The 22910-nt window shown below is 43.3% G+C and overlaps 1 protein-coding gene across 3 annotated transcripts in view; it reads left to right on the forward strand.

Annotated features, from left to right (window-relative positions):
• Nucleotides 1–22910, forward strand: part of caprin1b (cell cycle associated protein 1b) — a 154434-nt gene that overhangs the window by 24648 nt on the left and 106876 nt on the right. For all 3 annotated transcript variants that reach the window (XM_038808235.1, XM_038808236.1, XM_038808234.1), the window contains exons 4-5: nucleotides 3779–4017; nucleotides 8066–8148. In XM_038808235.1, coding sequence (XP_038664163.1) covers nucleotides 3779–4017; nucleotides 8066–8148 — 322 coding nt within the window. The remainder of the gene's footprint in view (nucleotides 1–3778; nucleotides 4018–8065; nucleotides 8149–22910) is intronic.

Below are 22910 nucleotides of genomic sequence, written 5' to 3' on the forward strand. Positions count from 1 at the left end.
TTAAACAAAAGTGTGGAGGACAATTGTTCCCTTGTGCATTCTCCATGGATTTGCCTCAACTAATCAGAGTCAACTTGCTAATCAATCAGCATCAATTTCTCATGCAGTAGAAATTGTTTCTCCCTTTGAAATTTGACGTTCTTACATCTGTTCTTATGAGTGCAAGACGAAAACCTTCAACAACATGCCTATTTTTTCCTCTCCCAATTTCCCAGTTCTGTATTAACAAGCAACCGTATTGATTTTTCCAATAAAAATTACCTGATATCTGATCAAGATGTTTCTCTAGTTTACCTTGCTAAGACTTGCGGTCTGGATTTAAAATGTGGGATCACAGTAGCTTGTATACTTCACGCATGCCTGGCTTTTGGTTCCCTCACTAACACCAAAGGGGGTACTAACTCATTCTTGGTCTGCACCATCCATTTCCTTTCCCACGGTGAGACTTGCTTACCCCCTGTTTCTGGCTTCTTGTGGTACTTTAATACTGTTAATGCTGTACTTGCCAATTGTATTAGTGAAGCAGTTTCAGTCTGGCATATGTTGGCGGTGTACCATCTTGCTGGGCTTAAAAAAAAGTTGAGAACAGAGACAAGAAGCATTTCATCAAGGCCATTGACAGTTTTCATGAAGAGACAAAATCATGGATCACTCATTTGGAAATGGTAGTGACCTGACATTAAATCATTACGAACCAGTAATGTTTATAAATTGTACAATCATTAGTAAAACTACTACTATGTTTAATAAGTTGTTTCCTCAAATTCACAAAGACCTATGGGAGGACCACTATATAGCAAGTTTATTTTAAAGTTGCTCTGTTGGTCTTTCCACTTTAATGCGTAGATGTAATAAGGTATGTGTGCACCTGATGTTTTGGATTTCCGTTTTAGTGCTTGGTTAGCATTGTTGCTTCACAGCTCCAGGGTCCCCGGTTCAATTCCTGGCTTGGGTCACTGTCTGTGTGGAGTATGCACGTTCTCCCTGTGAGTGCATAGATTTCCTCCGGGTGCTCCGGTTTCTTCCCACAAGTTCCGAACGACGTGCTGTTAGGTAATTTGGACATTCTGAATTCTCCCTCCATGTTTCGGAATATGATGACTAGGGACTTTTCACAGTAACTTCATTTGCTGTGTTAATGTAAGGCTACTTGTGACAATAAAGATTATTATTATTGCCAGCGTAGCGTGTGACCTGATGCCACCATTTTGATTGCTATCCCTTCTACAAGCATTCAATCCCTCTACTGCTGACAGACATCAGCAGCCTTGTGTACCATAGACAAGATGCACTGCAGGATCCGACCAAGGTTATTCCAAACCCATGGCCACTACCATCTAGTAGGGAAAAGAGCAGCAGGTACCTGGAGGCTCTCCTCCAAGTCACGTACCACCCCGACTTGGAAATATATCACCATGTCTTCACTCACTGGGTCAAAATCATGGAGTTTCCTCCCTAATAGCACTTGTGGGTGCACCTTCACCTCCGGAATTGCAGCGGTTCGAGAGAGCAGTTCACCACCAGGGCAACTAGGAATGGGCTATAAATGCTGGCCTAGCCAGTGATGCCCGTAAGTGAATTAAAAAAACTTGAGTGGTTCCTTGACCCTCCTCATCGTCTCTCTCCTGTTCAATGCCCCTCCTGCGACCTGATTTTCTTCCCCCTCTCCCGGCCCATCTAGCTCCTCAATTCTCCAGCTCCTGGCTCTCCCATTCACCATCTCACCCCTGCTCGCTGTCTCCTGACCTCCCACCCACCGATTCCCAAGTGCTCACTTAAAACAAGGGTTTGGGAAAGGGTAGCAGAAAACCAGGGGGATCATCGGGGAGAACATAGAACACACAGTGCAGAAGGAGGCCATTCGGCCCATCGAGTCTGCACCGACCCAGTTAAGCCCTCACTTTTAAGCCCTATCCCCGTAACCCAATATCCCTCCTCACCTTTTTGGTCAATAAGGACAATTTATCATGGCCAATCCACCTAATCTGCATGTCTTTGGACTGTGGGAGGAAACCGGAGCACCCGGAGGAAACCCACGCAGACACAGGGAGAACGTGCAGTCTCCGCACAGTGACCCAGCGGGGAATCGAACCTGGGACCGTGGCGCTGTGAAGCCACAGTGCTATCCATTTGTGCTATCGTGCTGCCCTAAGTTGGAGGATTGGTGAGTAAGAGCTAAGCAGACAGCTTTCGTGTATTTATTATAATTTATTTAACTTTTATTTCATTTGCACATATAGGAATTTATGAATAAACAGTACTTTAGAGAGCGAGGGAGGGAGAGAGCAAGGGAGGGAGAGCGGATGAGGGAGGGAGAGAGAGAGAGCGAGGAAAGAGACATGGATAGGATGCAGAGCTGAGCTGAGAAGTGGCAGATGGAGTTTAACCCTGACAAATGAGGTTGTCCATTTTGGAAGGACAAATATGAATGTGGAATACAGGGTTAACGGTAGGGTTTTTGGCAATGTGGAGGAGCAGAGAGATCTTGGGGTCTATGTTCATAGATCTTTGAAAGTTGCCACTCAAGTGGATAGAGCTGTGAAGTAGGCCTATGGTGTGCTAGTGTTCATTAGCAGAGGGATTGAATTTAAGAGCAGCTGTACAAAACCTTGGTCAGGCCACATTTGGAGTACTGTGTGCAGTTCTGGTCACCCCATTTTAGGAAGGATGTGGAAGCTTTGGAAAAGGTGCAAAGGAGATTTACCAGGATGTTGCCTGGAATGGAGAGTAGGCTTACGAGGAAACGTTGAGGGTGCTAGGCCTTTTCTCATTAGAACGGAGAAGGATGAGGGGCAACTTGATAGAGGTTTATAAGATGATCAGGGGAATAGATAGAGTAGACACAGAGACTTTTTCCTCGGTTGGAACAAACCATTACAAGGGGACATAAATTTAAGATGAATGATGGAAGATATAGGGGGATGTCAGAGGTAGGTTCTTTACCCAGAGAGTAGTGGGGGCATGGAATGCACTGCCTGTGGAAGTAGTTGAGTCGGAAACATTAGGGATCTTCAAGTGGCTATTGGAAAGGTACATGGATTATGGTAGAATAATGCAATGTAGATTAATTTGTTCTTAAGGGCAGCACGGTAGCATTGTGGATAGCACAATTGCTTCACAGATCCAGGGTCCCAGGTTCGATTCCGGCTTGGGTCACTGTTTGTGCGGAGTCTGCACATCCTCCCCGTGTGTGCGTGGGTTTCCTCCAGGTGCTCTGGTTTCCTCCCACAGTCCAAAGATGTGCAGGTTAGGTGGATTGGCCATGATAAATTGCCCTCAGTGTCCAAAATTGCCCTGAGTGTTGGGTGGGGTTACTGGGTTATGGGGATAGGGTGGAGGTGTTGACCTCGGGTAGGGTGCTCTTTCCAAGAGTCGATGCAGACTCGCTGGGCCGGGTGGCCTCCTGCACTGTACATTCTATGATCTATAATTAATCTAGGACAAAGGTTTGGCACAACATCGTGGGCCGAAGGGCCTGTTCTGTGCTGTATTTTTCTATGTTCAACTTGGAGTATAATGTTTTAATTTTTTTAATAATGGACCAACAGAAATTAACTACAACCATTGTATTGGTTGTAATGGGGAAACCTGATTAGCTTGGTGTTGTTTCATTTGAAGCTGAATTTTTCAAGAATGCAACTAACTTAGCGAGGAATGTTAATGTTGCTAAAATAAATTGTGTTGCCTTAGCCTAGTATATATTTTCATTAGGCTTGTTGCAATAGATATTGAAGGTTTAATTAGCTCAATTTGTAACAATTTCGCATTTTGTTTTTAGATCCAGAAATCACTGAAAAAAGCAGCTCGCCGGGAACAATTGATGCGAGAGGAAGCAGAACAGAAGCGATTAAAAACTGTCCTTGAGCTACAGTATGTTTTGGACAAATTGGGTGATGATGATACACGCACTGACTTGAAGCAAGGTTGGAATGGGTCTCCTGTTCTTACTGAGGAAGAATTGGGAATGTTGGATGAATTCTACAAGCTTGTACAACCTGAACGTGACATGAACCTCAGGTATTAAGTTGTCATAATGACCGGTTTTTGCTTATCATAGAATCTCTACAGTGCAGAAGCAGGCCATTGAGCCCATTGAGTCTGCACCTACCCTCCGAAAGAGCACCCTCCAAGGTGCCATCCTATCCCCATTACCTCATCAACCTTTTGGACACTAAGGGGTAATTTAGCATGGCTCATCCACCTAATATGCTGATCTTTGGATTGAGAGGAAACCCAAGCTGACACAGTGCAAGCTCCGTAGAGTCATCCAAGGGCCGAATCAAACCCGGGTCCCTGTTGCTGTGAGGCAGCAGTGCTAAACCTTTGCTGCCATATGAAGCCAGCCTTTAGTAAAGTTTATTCATTTGTTTTGATGTATCTGTCCAGATCCCCTGAAATTCTCAGTAATTCACCCATCTCAATTTCTATTTCAACCAAGTAACATTCAAGGCTCAGGTTTGTGTGGTGGTGGTATGGAAGGCCCTGACAAAGAATTTTACTGATTGACTACAACAACCCCAATATTGTGGGCAGAGCTGAAACAGATTTGAAGATTGTTATGGGAGAGGACGGCACAGAGCTTGGTGGCAGTGATCCCTGCAAGAACTTCAGGAAAAAGAGATAAACTAAACGGATATGAGGAGGGATTAAATTTAAATTTTATTAAGAAGTGATGACTGACTTGGGTGTAAAGGCGGAAGAGTTGGTGACATCTAATCTTATTCTGATGCTTTAGCAGAGGTCAAAAAACATAGCTTATAGATTTAAAGCAATCGGTTGACGGATTAGAGGGAAATGAAGGAGAATGTTTTCCCAGAAGGTGGTGGAGGTCTGAAACTCACTGCCTGAAAGGTAATCGAGACACAAAACCTCATTTCAATTAAAAAAGTAATTGAATGTGGAAATGAGGTGCTGTAAGTTACAAAACTATAGGCCCAGTGCTGGAATGTGTTTAGGCTAGATACCCCATAGCTGACACAACGCAAGAGGCTGAGCTGTGACTTCTATGAGAAGGAAGTATAGAATAATGTGATGAGGAAGTAGGGCTGGGAGAATTTGTCAAGTCGTGATTGAAAGTGCATAAATAAGCCTTTAATTCTGTCATTGTCTTAAAAGTCAAATGTGTTCAATGCAAAGTCAATTTATCCTTTGTGATCTTATTGTGATCTGTTACCTGGCTAGCTGCACTGACGGTAAAGCAAGTGCCACAGTTAGCTTTGGGTTGCAAAGCATAAAGAGCATTTTTAGTGTGTTGATTTTGCCCTATAATTGAAATATCTATCTTTCCATTGCCATCACTTGGTAATCAAAATAAAATTAAGAGCTGAACATGCAGAGAGTTGCAAGTGTGTTCATACGGCATATGTTTGTCTGTTCATGAGATGCCTGTGGTTTTCTTAGGAGCATAGAAGAAAGGATGGGACTAATGATTGTTGTACTTTTGTTTTAAAATTTTTCGTTTGTTCCCTAATTTCTTTTCTGCAACCAAGATAACTTGCAGTTTGAAGAAATGTAGCTTATGTCTGATCAGGGCCAGCTTCTTTTAATGTGCTTGGGGACAACTGGAACTGGGCATCAACCAAAGGCAAGTTTGTGCAGTGGCAAAGTGATGGCAGACTGAGACAAGTGAAGACCGGACTCGATGGAGGGATATACCTCTACCATGCTTTGTTAATTCAACATTATTACAATTACACAGCTCTTCCTTGAGGATTTGTCCTGCCTGTTTGATGCTCTGTAACTACATCTTACAGAGGAGGCTTCAGGCCAATCCAGATCCAAAATCCTGCTCGGAAACCTCCGCTCCCATATGGAAAGCTGTGACAAGTTCCACCACAGCAGCGGAAACGGTCAACATTCTAACTACAACAGTCAAAAAGAAAAAGTCAGCTTGCCCTATTTCTGAATATTAACAGATCCTTTAAAAACACTTCTGGATCCAGATCTGCATCTTTGCCAAAAACTAATCGGCTCTTTCTTGAGCCATATGTTATCTGTATGCCAAATTTCATTGAAATCCAATCATTCTTTTTTGCGATACAAAGTTTGTAGATAAGCAGACGGAAAAACAACAGTGAAAAGTACCATAATAATAATAGCTGCTTATTGTCACAAGTAGGCTTCAATGAAGCTATTGTGAAAAGTCCCTAGTCGCCACATTCCGACTCTGTTTGGGGAGGCCGGTACGATAATTGAACCCGTGCTGCTGGCATTGTTCTGCATTACAAGCCAGCTGTTTAGCCCACTGTGCTAAACCATCGCGGAGACCCAAATGCTACTCTTTAGGTTTTAATTTCGAGCCAGGCATCATAACTTGATGTCTTCTGTCTTACAAAGGGGTGGCGTCACGTTTATACCTGCTTGCCTCCCTGTTTTTCTTCTTAAATGTTTGTGTACCCTTGAGTATTTTAACCATGTTTTTGTAATGGCTATTGGATAGAAACCATTTATTTCTCTTTGTGCCACTAGTTCCTCTACAGTGCTTCCCAAACCTTTTCCATGGTAACCCATTTTGAGGTTTAATTGTGCAATCTACTCTACATGAGGTGATGCAAACGCAGATAGGTTACCGATTTGCAGAACACCTCCATCCAGGTCGCAAGCGTGGACCCCCCCCCCCTCCCCTGAACTTCCAGCTGCCTGACATTTTAATTAACAACCTTGCTGCCATGCTGACCTCTGTCCTCAGCCTCCTGCAGTGTTCCAGTGAAACTCAATCTCAATGCCTGATCTTTTGATTTGGGCTCTTTACAGTTTTTCAGAATCTACATACATAGTTTGACAATTTTCAGACTGTAATATCTGCCCTGTTCCACTTTGACAGGTTTTGGTTTTAATCTTGTTTTTTTCCAGACGGCAGCTGTTAATCATTCTGCCATTCATATCACCTCGGCATATCTTTTTGTTCCTTTGACCCTGCACCTTTTTGTCATTTAATTTCTCCTGCCTTCACCCTATCACAGATCTACCAATTTTGTTATTTTTGCTTGGCCCAGTGCTGATGAGCGGTCATTGTTCCAAAATGTTAATTCTGTTTCTTTGTCCCAGATATTGCCTGACTGGCTGTGATTTTCCAACATTTTATTTTTTAAATTTGATTTTTAAGCATCCACAGTGTTTTGCTTTTGTTTGAAATTTTGTAAGCTGCTTGATGGTTTGTATCCAAGTCATGTGTTCCGTAGAGCTGACCAGCAGTGTGTTTCTTTCGTGCTCATGAAAACTATTGTCAGTATTCTTGCTAATATGTATATGACTGGGACATAGTTCTCGGTGTCCAGTTTTACCACTAAACCCACATTTTTGGGTATCTGACAATCGTTAACCTACGAATGAGTTATTTGATATGTGTGACTTGAGTGACACCTTTATCTCTGAGATAGATGGTTGTGTGCTTTAAGTCACACTCCAGAGACTTGAGCACATAATCTAGGCTAAAATACTCGATTGAATTAATGCGGGGGTGCTGCATTGACGGTGTCTTTCAGATGGAGTGTTAAACTGAGGGCTAGTTCCAGTGGATGTAAAAGAACCATGGCACTATTAGCAGAGCGGGAGAGACAATCTATCTTGACTAACATTAGCACTCAACCAGTGTCTATAAAACAAAGCCCACCTTTCTTGTTTTTAGTGCACATTCCTCTGTGGGTCTGCCTGCATGGAATTTGGCTAATCCTTGTTTGTTAGCTATGAAATGCATTAGAATGTCTGAGCTGTGGAAAGTGCCCTGTAACTATATGCTTATTTTTCCCCCTCTCTTTCTCCATGTGGATCCCTTTTTCCATCTCCTGTGCCCTCTTGCAATTCACTCTTCCTCTCTCCTCCCCCCTCTTTCTCTTTCTCCTGTGCACATGGAAGAATCGATCCAATGATTTACTTGTTGACCTGAAGCTCACACTCTTATCTCTTAAGCAGATCCTATTTTCCTATCGTGCAAGTGTGGCTTAATATTAAAGAGTTTTCAGTAGTCCTTTGAATTTTAGAATGGATAATTATGCTATGGATACAGACATTTTTTTAAGTGTTCAGTCTGTTCACGCCTGTGCCTTAATTATTTTGTGGTTTATAGATTGTGTGAACAATTTGAACAAGCATCAGTACACTTATGGGACCTACTGGAAGGCAAAGACAAAAAAGTTGGGGCCACAACATGTGAGTATCTAATAATAATAACCGCTTTTGTCACAAGTAGGCTTCGATGAAGGTACTGTGAAATGCCCCTAAATCGGAATTTGTGTTTTGGTAGAGTTGCAAAGTAGCACTGTGACAAAAGATGAAATGCTTTTGTTTAGATCCTTTATTTCCAGATATCACGAGCAGGAATAAAGTCAGTTGCATGGATTATCACACCTCAAAATAAAGGCAAGATAATGCATGGCATGAGGAGGTCTTGAATCAGTGCAATTTCATTTCTGCAGTTATATTACTATCCATGTACAAGTAGTTAAAAGTATTTGACAGAAGCAGATAATCCTTTTGGATTTGAATATCATACGTGAATGGAAAAAATGAAGTTTGTTTAGGGATATTTGGTTTGATTGCCAGCCATGCAGATTAGTTGGATCCAGCAGAGGGCAGCAGAGCAGAGCTACTGATCAGCTGTTCTGGGGTAATTTGCATACGTGCAGTGCGGTCAGCCTAAGTTGAAGGGGAATCTGCGAAGGAGACCCGAGGAGTTTGAGTGAAGGCAATCATCCAGCAGAGGGCAGCAGAGCAGAGCTACTGATCAGCTGTTCTGGGGTAATTTGCATACGTGCAGTGCGGTCAGCCTAAGTTGAAGGTGGTTTGTGGAGAGGCTGTTGGCAAGTGACAGTTAAACCCGAAACACTTTGTGAGTGTTTCCCAACCTACCTCCTCCTCTAACCAACCCCCCCACCCCACGGTGGTTGGGAAGCGGGAGCAGGGGCCTGTCGTGAAGGTGAGTGAGTGCCTTTAAATTTGCTTACCTTTCAGCGGGAGCAGGGTTTGAGGTAATATCAGGTAAGCTCTTCCTTTCTTTTTCTTTTTCTTGTTTTTTTTTTAAATCTAGAGGTGATGTCAGGGAAGGCAGTACAATGCTCCTCCTGCAGAATGTTTGAGGTGAGGGACGCCGTCAGTGTCCCTGCTGATTTCATCTGTGGGAAGTGCACCCAACTCCAGCTCCTCAAAAACCGTGTTAGGGACCTGGAGCTTGAGCTGGATGAACTTCGGATCATTCGGGAGGCAGAGGGGGTCATAGATAGGAGCTTCAGGGAAGTAGTTACACCAAAGACTGGAGATAGATGGGTAACTGTAAGAGGGACTGGGAAGAAGCAGTCAGTGCAGGGACCCCCTGCGGTCGTTCCCCTGAGTAACAAGTATACCGTTTTGGATACTTGTGGGGGGGACGACTTACCAGGGGTAAGCCATGGGGTACGGGCCTCTGGCACGGAGTCTGTCCCTGTTGCTCAGCAGGGAAGGGGGGAAAGGAGTAGAACATTAGTAATTGGGGACTCAATAGTCAGGGGCACAGATAGGAGATTTTGTGCGAGCGAGAGAGACTCACGTTTGGTATGTTGCCTCCCAGGTGCAAGGGTACGTGATGTCTCGGATCGTGTTTTCCGGGTCCTTGAGGGGGAGGAGCCCCAAGTCGTAGTCCACGTTGGCACTAACGACATAGGTAGGAAAGGGGACAAGGATGTCAGGCAGGCCTTTAGGGAGCTAGGATGGAAGCTCAGAGCGAGAACAAACAGAGTTGTTATCTCTGGGTTGTTGCCCGTGCCACGTGATAGTGAGATGAGGAATAGGGAGAGAGAGCAATTAAACACGTGGCTACAGGGATGGTGCAGGCGGGAGGGATTCAGATTTCTGGATAACTGGGGCTCTTTCTGGGGAAGGTGGGACCTCTATAGACAGGATGGTCTACATCTGAACCTGAGGGGCACCAATATCCTGGGGGGGAGATTTGTTAGTGCTCTTTGGGGGTGTTTAAACTAATTCAGCAGGGGCATGGGAACCTGGATTGTAGTTTTGGGGTACGGGAGATTGAGAGTATAGAGGTCAGGAGCACAGATTTGACTTTGCAGGAGGGTGCCAGTGTTCAGGTAGGTGGTTTGAAGTGTGTCTACTTCAATGCCAGGAGTATACGAAATAAGGTAGGGGAACTGGCAGCATGGGTTGGTACCTGGGACTTCGATGTTGTGGCCATTTCAGAGACATGGATAGAGCAGGGACAGGAATGGTTGTTGCAGGTTCCGGGGTTTAGGTGTTTTAGTAAGCTCAGAGAAGGGGGCAAAAGAGGGGGAGGTGTGGCGCTGCTAGTCAAGGACAGTATTACGGTGGCGGAAAGGATGCTAGATGGGGACTCTTCTTCTGAGGTAATATGGGCTGAGGTTAGAAACAGGAAAGGAGAGGTCACCCTGTTGGGAGTTTTCTATAGGCCACCTAATAGTTCTAGGGATGTAGAGGAAAGGATGGCGAAGATGATTCTGGAAAAGAGCGAAAGTAACAGGGTAGTTGTTATGGGAGACTTTAACTTTCCAAATATTGACTGGAAAAGATATAGTTCGAGTACATTAGATGGGTCATTCTTTGTACAATGTGTGCAGGAGGGTTTCCTGACACAATATGTTGACAGGCCAACAAGAGGCGAGGCCACATTGGATTTGGTTTTGGGTAATGAACCAGGCCAGGTGTTAGATCTGGAGGTAGGTGAGCACTTTGGAAACAGTGACCACAATTCGGTGACCTTTACGTTAGTGATGGAAAGGGATAAGTATACCCCGCAGGGCAAGAGTTATAGCTGGGGGAAGGGCAATTATGATGCCATTAGACATGACTTAGGATGTGTTGGTTGGAGAAGTAGGCTGCAAGGGTTGGGCACACTGGATATGTGGAGCTTGTTCAAGGAACAGCTATTGCATGTTCTTGATAAGTACGTACCAGTCAGGCAGGGAGGAAGGGGTTGAGCGAGGGAACCGTGGTTTACCAAAGAAGTGGAATCTCTTGTGAAGAGGAAGAAGGAGGCCTATGTGAAGATGAGGCGTGAAGTTTCAGTTGGGACGCTTGATAGTTACAAGGAAGCGAGGAAGGATCTAAAGAGAGAGCTGAGATGAGCAAGGAGGGGACATGAGAAGTCTTTGGCAGGTAGGATCAAGGAAAACCCAAAAGCTTTCTATAGGTATGTCAGGAATAAAAGAATGACTAGGGTAAGAGTAGGGCCAGTCAAGGACAGTGGTGGGAAGTTGTGTGTGGAGGCTGAGGAGATAAGCGAGATACTAAATGAATACTTTTCGTCAGTATTCACTCAAGAAAAAGATAATATTGTGGAGGAGAATGCTGAGACCCAGGCTATTAGAATAGATGGCATTGAGGTGCGTAGGGAAGAAGTGTTGGCAATTCTGGACAAGGTGAAAATAGATAAGTCCCCGGGGCCGGATGGGATTTATCCTAGGATTCTCTGGGAAGCCAGGGAAGAGATTGCTGAGCCTTTGGCTTTGATTTTTAGGTCATCATTGGCTACAGGAATAGTGCCAGAGGACTGGAGGATAGCAAATGTGGTCCCTTTGTTCAAGAAGGGGAGTAGAGATAACCCCGGTAACTATAGGCCGGTGAGCCTAACGTCTGTGGTGGGTAAAGTCTTGGAGAGGATTATAAAAGATACGATTTATAATCATCTAGATAGGAATAATATGATTAGGGACAGTCAGCATGGTTTTGTGAAGGGTAGGTCATGCCTCACAAACCTTATCGAGTTCTTTGAGAAGGTGACTGAACAGGTAGACGAGGGTAAAGCAGTTGATGTGGTGTATATGGATTTCAGTAAAGCGTTTGATAAGGTTCCCCACGGTCGGCTATTGCAGAAAATACGGAGGCTGGGGATTGAGGGTGATTTAGAGATGTGGATCAGAAATTGGCTAGCTGAAAGAAGACAGAGAGTGGTAGTTGATGGGAAATGTTCAGAATGGAGTTCAGTTACGAGTGGCGTACCACAAGGATCTGTTCTGGGGCCGTTGCTGTTTGTCATTTTTATAAATGACCTAGAGGAGGGCGCAGAAGGATGGGTGAGTAAATTTGCAGACGACACTAAAGTCGGTGGAGTTGTAGACAGTGCGGAAGGATGTTGCAGGTTACAGAGGGACATAGATAAGCTGCAGAGCTGGGCTGAGAGGTGGCAAATGGAGTTTAATGTGGAGAAGTGTGAGGTGATTCACTTTGGAAAGAATAACAGAAATGCGGAATATTTGGCTAATGGTAAAATTCTTGGTAGTGTGGATGAGCAGAGGGATCTCGGTGTCCATGTACATAGATCCCTGAAAGTTGCCACCCAGGTTGATAGGGTTGTGAAGAAGGCCCATGGTGTGTTGGACTTTATTGGTAGAGGGATTGAGTTCCGGAGCCATGAGGTCATGTTGCAGTTGTACAAAACTCTAGTACGGCCGCATTTGGAGTATTGCGTACAGTTCTGGTCGCCTCATTATAGGAAGGACGTGGAAGCTTTGGAACGGGTGCAGAGGAGATTTACCAGGATGTTGCCTGGTATGGAGGGAAAATCTTATGAGGAAAGGCTGATGGACTTGAGGTTGTTTTCGTTAGAGAGAAGAAGGTTAAGAGGTGACTTAATAGAGGCATACAAAATGATCAGAGGGTTAGATAGGGTGGACAGCGAGAGCCTTCTCCCGCGGATGGAGGTGGCTAGCACGAGGGGACATAGCCTTAAATTGAGGGGTAATAGATATAGGACAGAGGTCAGAGGTAGGTTTTTTACGCAAAGAGTGGTGAGGCCGTGGAATGCCCTACCTGCAACAGTAGTGAACTCGCCAACATTGAGGGCATTTAAAAGTTTATTGGATAAGCATATGGATGATAACGGCATAGTGTATGTTAGATGGCCTTTAGATTTTTTCCATGTCGGTGCAACATCGAGGGCCGAAGGGCCTGTACTGCGCTGTATCGTTTTATGTTTATGTTATGTTTATTAGTTGCATTTGAGAGGGACATGACTTTCTTTGTACGCTCTTGGTCAGTTCTATGGCTCAATCAATCTGAAACCACGTTGTAAAGCTATTTGGAGGTTTTTCGTAATGTTTTGCTACATTGGCAATTGTGCTTCATGGATTAATTTTAGATTAAGGGGCAGGGTAGGAAGTCTTTTTTTTTGTTTCGAGATTTCAAAAGGCTAGTGAAGTTTGTTATAGAATATTGTTCTTTCATTGAGGTCTACAAAATTATGAGGGGTATGGACAGGGTGGATAGCAACAAGCTTTTTCCAAGAGTGGGGGTGTCAATTACAAGGGGTCACGATTTCAAGGTGAGAGGGGAAAAGTTTAAGGGAGATGTGCGTGGAAAGTTTTTTACGCAGAGGGTGGTGGGTGCCTGGAATGCTTTGCCAGCGGAGGTGGTAGAGGCGCGCACGATACCTTCATTTAAGATGCATCTGGACAGATATATGAACGGGTGGGGAACAGAGAGAAGTAGACCTTGGAAAATAGGCAACAGGTTTAGATAAAGGATCTGGATCGGCGCAGGCTGGGAGGGCTGAAGGGCCTGTTCCTGTGCTGTAATTTTCTTTGTTCTTTGTTCACTGTTAGCTATGTTAAATCTTTGGCATTATACCGGGCAGCACGGTAGCATGGTGGTTAGCATCAATGCTCCACAGCTCCAGGGTCCCAGGTTCGATTCCCGGCTTGGTCACTGTCTGTGCGGAGTCTGCACGTCCTCCCCGTGTGTGCATGGGTTTTCTCCGGGTGCTCCGGTTTCCTCCCACAGTCCAAAGTTGTGCGGGTTAGGTGGATTGGCCAGGCTAAATTGCCCTTAGTGTCCTAAAAAATAAGGTTAATGGGGGTTGTTGGGTTACTGGTATAGGGTGGATACGTGGGCTTGAGTAGGGTGATCATTGCTCGGCACAACATCGAGGGCCGAAGGGCCTGTTCTGTGCTGTACTGTTCTAATTCTAATTCTAATTCTAAACTAGGAAGAAACATTTTTAAAACAGTCTGTAAAAACTTCCATTGATATGTGAATAGGAAAAGAAGTGAAGAAAAATGTGGGTCCATTTCAGACATGGACAGGAAAATTTATAATAGGGAAATGGCAGAGAAGCTAAGTAATTGCTTTGTGTTCGTCTTCATGCAAAGATACAGGTAATCTCCAGAAATTAACGACAACTAAGGAACTGAAAGAAATTAGTATTTGTAAAAAGGAAGTAGCCCTAGAGAAATTAAATAGACAAAGTTAATAAATCTTTGGGACCCAATGATCTGCATTCCAGAGTGTGGAAAGAGCTACACTTGGGAGCCGAATGTAAGGGAGCAGCGGGGCAGAGACACCAGACACTTGGCGGCGAATTCAAAAGCCTGACATCAAATTTTGAAAAGTGAGGTCAGCACAAGGGAGAGAGCTGACCAACTAAAGACATACTTTGGTTCTGTCTTCACAAAGGAGGACACAAATAATGTACCTGCAATGTAGGGGAATACAAGGTGAGAGGGAGGAACTGAAGAAAATCAGTGTTATTAGAGAAATGGGGTTGGAGAAATTTGAAATTGAAGGTCGAATACTCCCCAGCGCCTGATGATCTACATACCAGAGTATTTAAGGAAGTGCCCCCAGAAATAGTGGATGCATTAGTCATCTTCCAATATTCTATAGTCTCTGGAGCAGTTCCTACAGATTGGAGGGTAGCTAATGCATAATTCCGAGGTGCAGAGGGATCTGTAGTGCCTGAGTCACAAAAAATTAATGTGCAGGTATAGCAAGGAATTGAGAAGGCAAAAGGTATGCTGGCCTTTATTATGTGAGAAATCAAGCAGAAGTTAGGATCGAAAACAGGGAGAAATAGAAAAGTTTGAAGTCCGTATGACTCTTTGGAATCCGCAGTATTTTGCTTTAATAAGAGTATGGATGTTGTGATTCAATTTTGTAGGGCATTGGTGAGACCACATCTTGATTACTGTGCAGTTTTGTCTCCTTACGTAAGGAAGGATGTAAAATCATTTGAGGTGGTTCAGAATTGACAACTGGAATGTGCAGGTTGTTTTATGAGGAAAGGTTAGACAGACTGACCTTGTTTCCACTCCCACTAGAGCAGGGGTGGGCAAACTACGGCCCGCCAAAGGTCTTAATGCGGCCCACCAAGATCAAGTCATTAAAAAAAAAGAGGCGGAAGTGAGAAAGCACCCAGCAACAGGCTTTTATTCGGCGTTTCAGGGTAGAGACGAAGGATCTGTATTATTCAAATAAGTGTTTGAATTATTAATGAGTTCCCAATTCAAAGATGCTGAAAGCATCTTTTTAAATGAGGGTGTTTCTTTGCGTAACCAGCAAGTCTAGATAGTGTCATTTACTCCATTGAGATATAAATTATTTATATGGAACCCAGAATCAAAGTTTGGTTTTGAAGCTAAAAGTTAATTATTTAAATATCTATTGGACATCCCAACTAACTTCTTGTTACCAGAAGAGATAAAAATGGGAGACTGGATTTTGCGATCAGCAGAGAAGTGATTGTTCTCGCTGCTGACCTTGAAAGCTGCCTTTTTTGGCCCCATTTTCGTCTTTCCAGTGTTCGTTTAAATGTTGCGGCAACAGTATGTAATCAAGCAAGGTAAGCAACCTTATTGGAACCATATTGGAAGCATTCTCACTGACAGCAAACCAGGAAGTATAAACCACTGAATTCCTTCACTTGATTTTTACTTTGTGTAGGCAGCAACTGGGCCACCTTTTTAATTATGTGGAATTTGTTAAGGAGATATTTAACATTCAGCAAAATATCATATTACTGTTGCACTGCCATTGAGGCTGCTTAGCAGTAATTACAGAATTAGACCGTTATTAAAGAAAAATTACACCTCATAAGGTGTAATGTTTGGAAGGGGTTTAACAACGGGACTAAGATCTTGTCACTTGAGTGATTTCTAATTAACTGCATTCTTGTGGGGACCTTAATAGCGTGCCCTCTGGTAAGCATAGATTTCCACATGGCTCCAGAAGTTGCTTTCAGTTTGAGGAGTAATGATGTGGACGGTGGCTGTTTCACCAGCATTATTACTCAAAATCTGGGCTGACATATCCGAATTGCAGTCATTCACTCCCTATATAAATTACACAATCAATGGTAAAACTACTACTCTGTTTAATAAGTTTCCTCCAATTCACCAAGAGCTATGGGAGGACCACTATATAGCAAGTTTGATTTTAAGTTGCCCTGTTTTAAGTCTTTCCATTTTAATGTGTAGATATAATAGGGGTCAATGTGTGCACCTGATATTGGGATTTCCTTTTTAGTGCTTGGCCAGCACGGTAGCACAGTGGTTAGCATTGTTGCTCCAGAGTCCCAGGTTCGATTCCCGGCTTGAGTCACTGTCTGTGTGGAGTCTGCACGTTCTCCTTGTGTCTGCATGGGTTTCCTGATTTCCTCCCACGAGTCCCGAAAAACATGCTGTTAGGTAATTTGGACATTCTGAATTCTCCCTGTGTACCCGAACAGGCGCTGGAATGTGGCAACTAGCGACTTTTCACAGTAACTTCATTGCAGTGTTAATGTAAGCCAACTTGTGACAATAAAGATTATTATTTATCATGTTTTTTGTTTGGATTTCATTTGCTTCAGTTGCTACGCGCTCTGGTTAATTGCAAGGATGCATATAGATTCACTGTTCGACTCCCAGCTTGGGTCACTGTGCGGAGTCTGCACGTTCTCCCCGTATCTGCGTGGGTTTCCTCCGGGTGCTCCTGTTTCCCCCCACAAGTCCCGAAAGACGTGCTTGTGAGGTGAATTGGACATTCTGAATTCTCCCTCAGTGTACCCGAACAGGCGCTGGAGTGTGGCGACCAGAGGATTTTCACAGTAACTTCATTGCAGTGTTAAAGTAAGCCTACTTGTGACACTAATAAAGATTATTAGATTGTCAATTGCTTTTGCATTGAGGGTTGAAGATTTCACCTGTGGAAAATGCTGCTCATTGTTTACTGTTCAAATTATGGTATCAAAATGTGATCATGAAGCCGAACAGTTAATCGTGAAAAATACAATTTATTAACAAATAGACAAAAATGTGCCCAGATTTTATTGTTCATTAGACCTAATGCCACTGCATGTATTTTTTAATTTGTTGAGGTGAAGAATATAGCCCATGGCTCATAATGCAATGGAGGTTTAAAAGAGAACAACTGAATTGGGAATAGCAATGGATGAGAAGCTGCCCATTGTCTATCAGAACAGCAGGCACGTTGGGATGCATGGGCTCCAGTGCTGTATGATGTATGACCTTTTAAAAATTCTTATGTGGGATGAGTATCGCTGTCAAGGCCAGCATGTGTTGCTTATCCCTAATTACTCTTGAAAAAATCAATTAAATTAAATTATTAAAGTCCATCTGGTGTAGTCAACACCCACCAGGGCTGTTGGGAAGGGAGTTCAGAATTGTGATCTAGGGACAGTGAGTACTTTCGGACATGGAAAAGAATGAGGTAGTGTCAGACATTTCAATGGTACCTTTCGCTTTAGTGCAGAGTATGTTGGGTGTATCAGCAGTATTTTTGCACTTTAAAAGGAAAAGTGTATGGTCCATAATAATGGTGCAATAAAGATAAGAAAATTGTGAAATATGCACAAAATGCTGGAAATACTCAGGTCTGGTAGCATCTGTGGCCAAAAAAACACAGTTAATGTTTTTCATCAAATATGACTTCAGTTTTTGAAGAGTACTTTTTAACTTTGTTACGGTTGAGACATGTTTTATATATATCAGCTGGGCTAGTTTATATATTAATTTTTTTTCTGGGCTGTTATAAATGGAGAAAAGCTGAGCTAACAAATGGTTCAGCCAAGTCACCTGATGCCTTGCAGCAGTTTCAAGGTAACGATTGCCAAAGGTGAGAGGAGTCTGGCCCAGCTAACTCTGACATTGGAAAACCGTCATTGTAATCTCCCATATTGATGCTAATGGACAAAGCATTACCAGTCCTCACACACTTTCAACAAAGAGCAGAAGTTAGTTAACCCAACATGTTTCCAAAGCCACGGTGAATCCTGACTCCCATTAAACCTAAGATTCCAACCGTGGGAATATACATCCTATATGAAAAATTGAGATATGTCACATGACCTCCCCCAAGCTTCACTGATCTAGTTTGTTGGAACTGAATTCCGGTAGTTCATGTTTGACTTCCAAAGTGAACAGAACTCCAGGTCTGTTATCATGCCAGTGACAACAGAAAGACCTTGAACCCAAATCAAACCTGCCAACTGCTGGAACCTCTGAACTTGTGCTTCCTGACTGACTCATTCTGTGTACCAGCCTCATCCTGGAAAGATGGCATTCTACAATCAGCCAACCTCGCCATGGAAAGAAAGTTGACCCATGATTCTAGACTCTGGACACGTGCCCTGAACCCTCTTCGTTTTTCTTTATCCCCCGTTTGATGCGGGTGTGTGTAAAAGTGGTGGATGTTGTGAAACCCTTTGTGTATTGTGTGTGTGTCTTGCTGCAGATGCCGCCACGTCTGATGCACCTATCCAGTATGTTCTGTTTATACCGCCGGGTTTCTAGCATCTGCAGTGTTTAGCTTTCATTTAGGAACAAATGTGCATTTGGAGGCTGGGGGTTTTGAGTCTCCGAAACTGATTCCACCAATTATTCAGTGTGGAATAAGAAATGTGAACTACTTGGAAGACAGCTTTAGAATTGGGCCTTGGAGCTCGATTCAAAGTGAGCGGTAATGGAGCCCCAGTATGTTAAATAAGCTGAGCCATTCAAGGTACCTGTTGGTACCTTGAAATAGGAACATTTGAAATAGGAAGGAAACATCTTTGAATTTGGGGGAAAAAATAATTTTCATTGCCTCATTGAGCTTGGAGATCATCATGATGCAGTGGTTCAACTATTGCACCAAGACAATTTTGAAGATTAGGAGAATATATACCTGGTCACAACCATGGGATGTCTAGAAGCACTTAAATTTTCAAAACATAAACGGGGGTTAAAATTAATTGTATGCAATCACTTGGTAGAGGTTAGAGAACACAGTTGTGATAAATGACTGACTTTTTTGGAATTAAGTTTCCCATGGTTCAGTGCTAACACCACTGTTAGCTTTTGATATGCATTAATGATTTGGGATGCAGGGCATCATTGTAAAATTTGCAGATGACACAAAACTTGATAATGCAGCAAACAATGAGGAAGTCAGCAATAATCTTTAGGGGGCATTGTCAGACTGGAGGAATGGGCAGGCACTTGGCTGATTAAATCAACGCAGGAATAAATGTGAGGAAGAAAGAGAAAGTACAGCTAAATGTACAGTTAGAGGTATTATGGGCCAGGGCGTAGAAATTCAAAGTGTAATTATGAAGTTCACCTGACCTAAAACTTTAATGTTGAATTTGGCTAATATGAGTACAAAAGCCTTTACTGCAGCTGTGCTCATTAGACTTCCTAGACACTTTAATCAAAACAAGGTTTACTATAAAAATATAGTTCACACACACACACACACACACACATACAGCACAAATCTTTCAGTTACAAACATAAAGACACCACACAGCTACAGTAATCTATATATATAACACTTAATGAATTCCCCCTTACCTGTTTCAATTCAATAACAAAATCCGATTAAACCAAACCCCTTTTCAAGCGTGTGGCCCAGTACTCTTGATTTGGAGAGATTGTTTGAGCCTTCAAAGGTCAACTTATGTGGCAGCACCTCTGATGGTACCTGGATTTGTCCGATTCTGGGCACCACATTTTAGGAAGGATGTGAAGGCTTTTGGAGTGGGGGCAGAAGAGATTTACGAGTAGTTCTAGTGGATAAAGGATTGCAATTATGTGGATAGAGTGGAATAACTGGTGTTATTTTTCGAAGCGCGCGCGACTTAAAATATTTGATAAATAAGTTTAAAATAATGAAGGGCTGAGATAGAGTAAATAAAAAGAAACTGCCAATGGTTGTATCCCTGAACACCAGAGAATTAGATTTAGGTTAATTGATAGAAGAACCAGAAGTGGGCTGATGGAATATTAGATTTGGAATGCACCGTCTGATGGTGATTAAACAGATTCAGTAGCAACTTTCAAAGGGAAGCAGATGAATAACTGAATGAGAAAAAGATTGCTGGGGTTCAGAGCGAATGATGATAACTGAATTGCATACTGAGTCGACACAAACTCAATGGCCTGAATGGCTGCCTGTGCTGTACTTTATACCTAACTCAATGTGACATAGTTAATGGCCACCAAGAAACTGCAAACACTAAATGAGATGAATGATCATTTAATTTGTTGTGTTGATTGAAAGCGATGCATTGCCCAGAAAATTTTAGCCCTGTTTAAATAATGAGTATTTTTGGCCATCGTAACTAGCAGTTAATTATTATTAATTATTTAAATTAATAATTTTTAAAAAAAAGTTTGGAGTTCCCAATTCTATTTTTTCCAATTAAGGGGCAATTTAGTGTGGCCAATCCACTTACCTTGCACTTCTTTGGGTTGTGGGGTGAGACCCATGCAGACATGGGGTGAATGTGCAAATTCCACGCAGTCAGTGACTCCGGGCCGGGATTGAACCCGGGTCCATGGTGCTGTGAGGCAGCAGTGCTAACCACTGCACAACCATGCTGCTCTTAGTAGTTCGATATCTAATTTGAAAGGCCACACATCTGGTGGTGTAGAGCAGTAGGCATTACAATTGGAAGTGTTTTCCATCTAGATTGTTTCTAAATCTTTGAGTGGAACTTGAACCCATAATATTCTGATTCAGAAGCGTATTTGCTCTCAGCTGAGTTAAGTTGACATTTGAAATTATTTGCTGAGAGAATATGATCTGAAGGAGTTGGATGAACTCCGAGTTTGCAAAAGCTGGGGCGGGGGGTTGGGTTAAAACCCAGAGAGAGAGTTTGAGCTCACGCCAAGAATCAGTGAGAGCATTGGGAGATAAAGAGCATGGAGACAGGGAGAGCGCTAGCTCTCCCAACAGCCGTGAGAACTAGGAGATAAAAGCACAAGAGAGAGGGGGGGGGGGCTTTCTCCGGAGATACTGGAGATTGAAAGCATAGACAGAGAGAGAGGGAGAGCGCTAGCTCTCCCAACAGCCGTGAGAACTTGGAGATAAAAGCACACGGGGGGGTGGGTGGGGGGAGTAGATAGTGGAGGATGAAAGCATGGGGAGAGAGTGAGAATGCTATCTGCAAGAGTCAGTGAGAACTAGGGGATAAACTGGGGGAGCTCTCTCTGAGAATAGTGGGGGGACAACCCCAAACCTGTTTCTGCACTTTAAAATAAAAATGAACGTGCAACATCACAGGGGAGCAGGTAGATGATTTGCTAGTGAGTATTTATTGACTTTGCTTGTTTGCTTTTCAAGTTGGTCATCTATTTGTAATGGTAAGGTTTTATCAGTATAAGTAAAGTTTATAAATAGTAAGCCTATCCTGAGTAGCACACCTTGTTAATTATGAATAAGAAAAACATAATTAATTTTTTTATCCGGGGGCAGGAGAGCCTGAATGCAAATATAAAAAGCCCCTTTCCCCTAAAATTAAAACACTCAACTGCTCTTTTCAGAGCCATCACATCAGCAAAAGAGCAAAAGGATGTTGGAAAATATTGGCCCTTCAGCTCCTCACTTGATCATATTTATAACCCATCAACGCTTAAGAACAGGTATTTCATTCAGCCGTCCTCCAGCTTTCAATGAATTGGCTGTCTGCAGCTCCCTCCCACCCGTTTTATCCGTTTATATTTTGCACATCATAACTGATTCCCCCGAGCCCATAACCTAGTTCCAAAATGTTTCTTTTTTTGCAGAGCCACCATATCAGCAAAAGATTAACATTAATCATGATGGACATTTCCAAAATTCACACATAGCCACATCCACACATATTGGTCTTGGACAAACAGGAGAGGAACAAATATTTCTCATTCAGCCTTGTTTCCCCGATGACTATGTCTGCAAGAAGTGTCATCAACTGCAGAAACTTGCAGAATTTGAATGGCGGCAGGAGTACTACGGTGCATCTACAAGGCTGAGGATTGTGTGGATAGCACATTTAGAGAGGCAGTGCCGCAGCTAAGAAGTACACGGGCAGAGAGGGAAGGGGTGAGTGCTAGAGCATCTAAGAGAAATGGGCAGAGAGGGAAGAGGCAACTACGAGAGTGTCTAAGAGAACCAATGCAGGAATTCCCTGAGGCTATCTTGCTCTCTAACCACTTTTCCCGTTTTGGATACTGTTGAGCAAGATGGTTCCTCAGAGGATTGCAGCAAGGGCCATGTTTGTAGCACCCACAGGTTGCTCAGCTAAACAGGAGGGGAGGAGGAAGAGTGGAAGTGCTATAATGGCAGAGGATTCCATAGCTGTGAATTCCAGGGTAATATGTTTCCTCCCTGGTGTCAGGGTCAAGGATGTCACCGAGTGGCTGCAACACATTTCTTGGAGGAGGGGTGAGCAGCCAGAGGATGTGGTCCACATTGGGACCAATGACATGGGCAGCAAAAAGGACAAGGTCCTGAAAGCTGATTTTGGGAAGTTAGGAAGGGAATTGGAAAGCAAGGCCTCAGGAGCAGTAATTTTAGGATTGATCCCGGTGTTAGTGAGCACAAGAATAGAAGAATTGAGCCATTGAATAAGTGGCTGATGAATTGGAGTAAGAAGGATACTGAGGCATTGAGACCAGTTCTGGGGAAGTTGGAACATAAGAACTAGGAGCAGGAGTAGGCCATCTGGCCCCTCGATCCTGCTCCGCCATTCAATGAGATCATGGCTGATCTTTTTTGGACTCAGCTCCACTTACCAGCCCGAACACCATAACCCTTAATCCCTTTATTCTTCATGGTTTAGACCTTAACTGGACTGGCTAATGTCCTCATGGGGAGGGTTGATAATGCTGTTGAGGTTTTAAACTGGGTTGGCGGGGGATGGGAAATTCAAGAAGAGAAGAAAAACTGGC

This window comes from Scyliorhinus canicula, chromosome 9 (assembly GCF_902713615.1).
Source record: "Scyliorhinus canicula chromosome 9, sScyCan1.1, whole genome shotgun sequence".
Taxonomy (NCBI): Eukaryota; Metazoa; Chordata; class Chondrichthyes; order Carcharhiniformes; family Scyliorhinidae; genus Scyliorhinus; species Scyliorhinus canicula.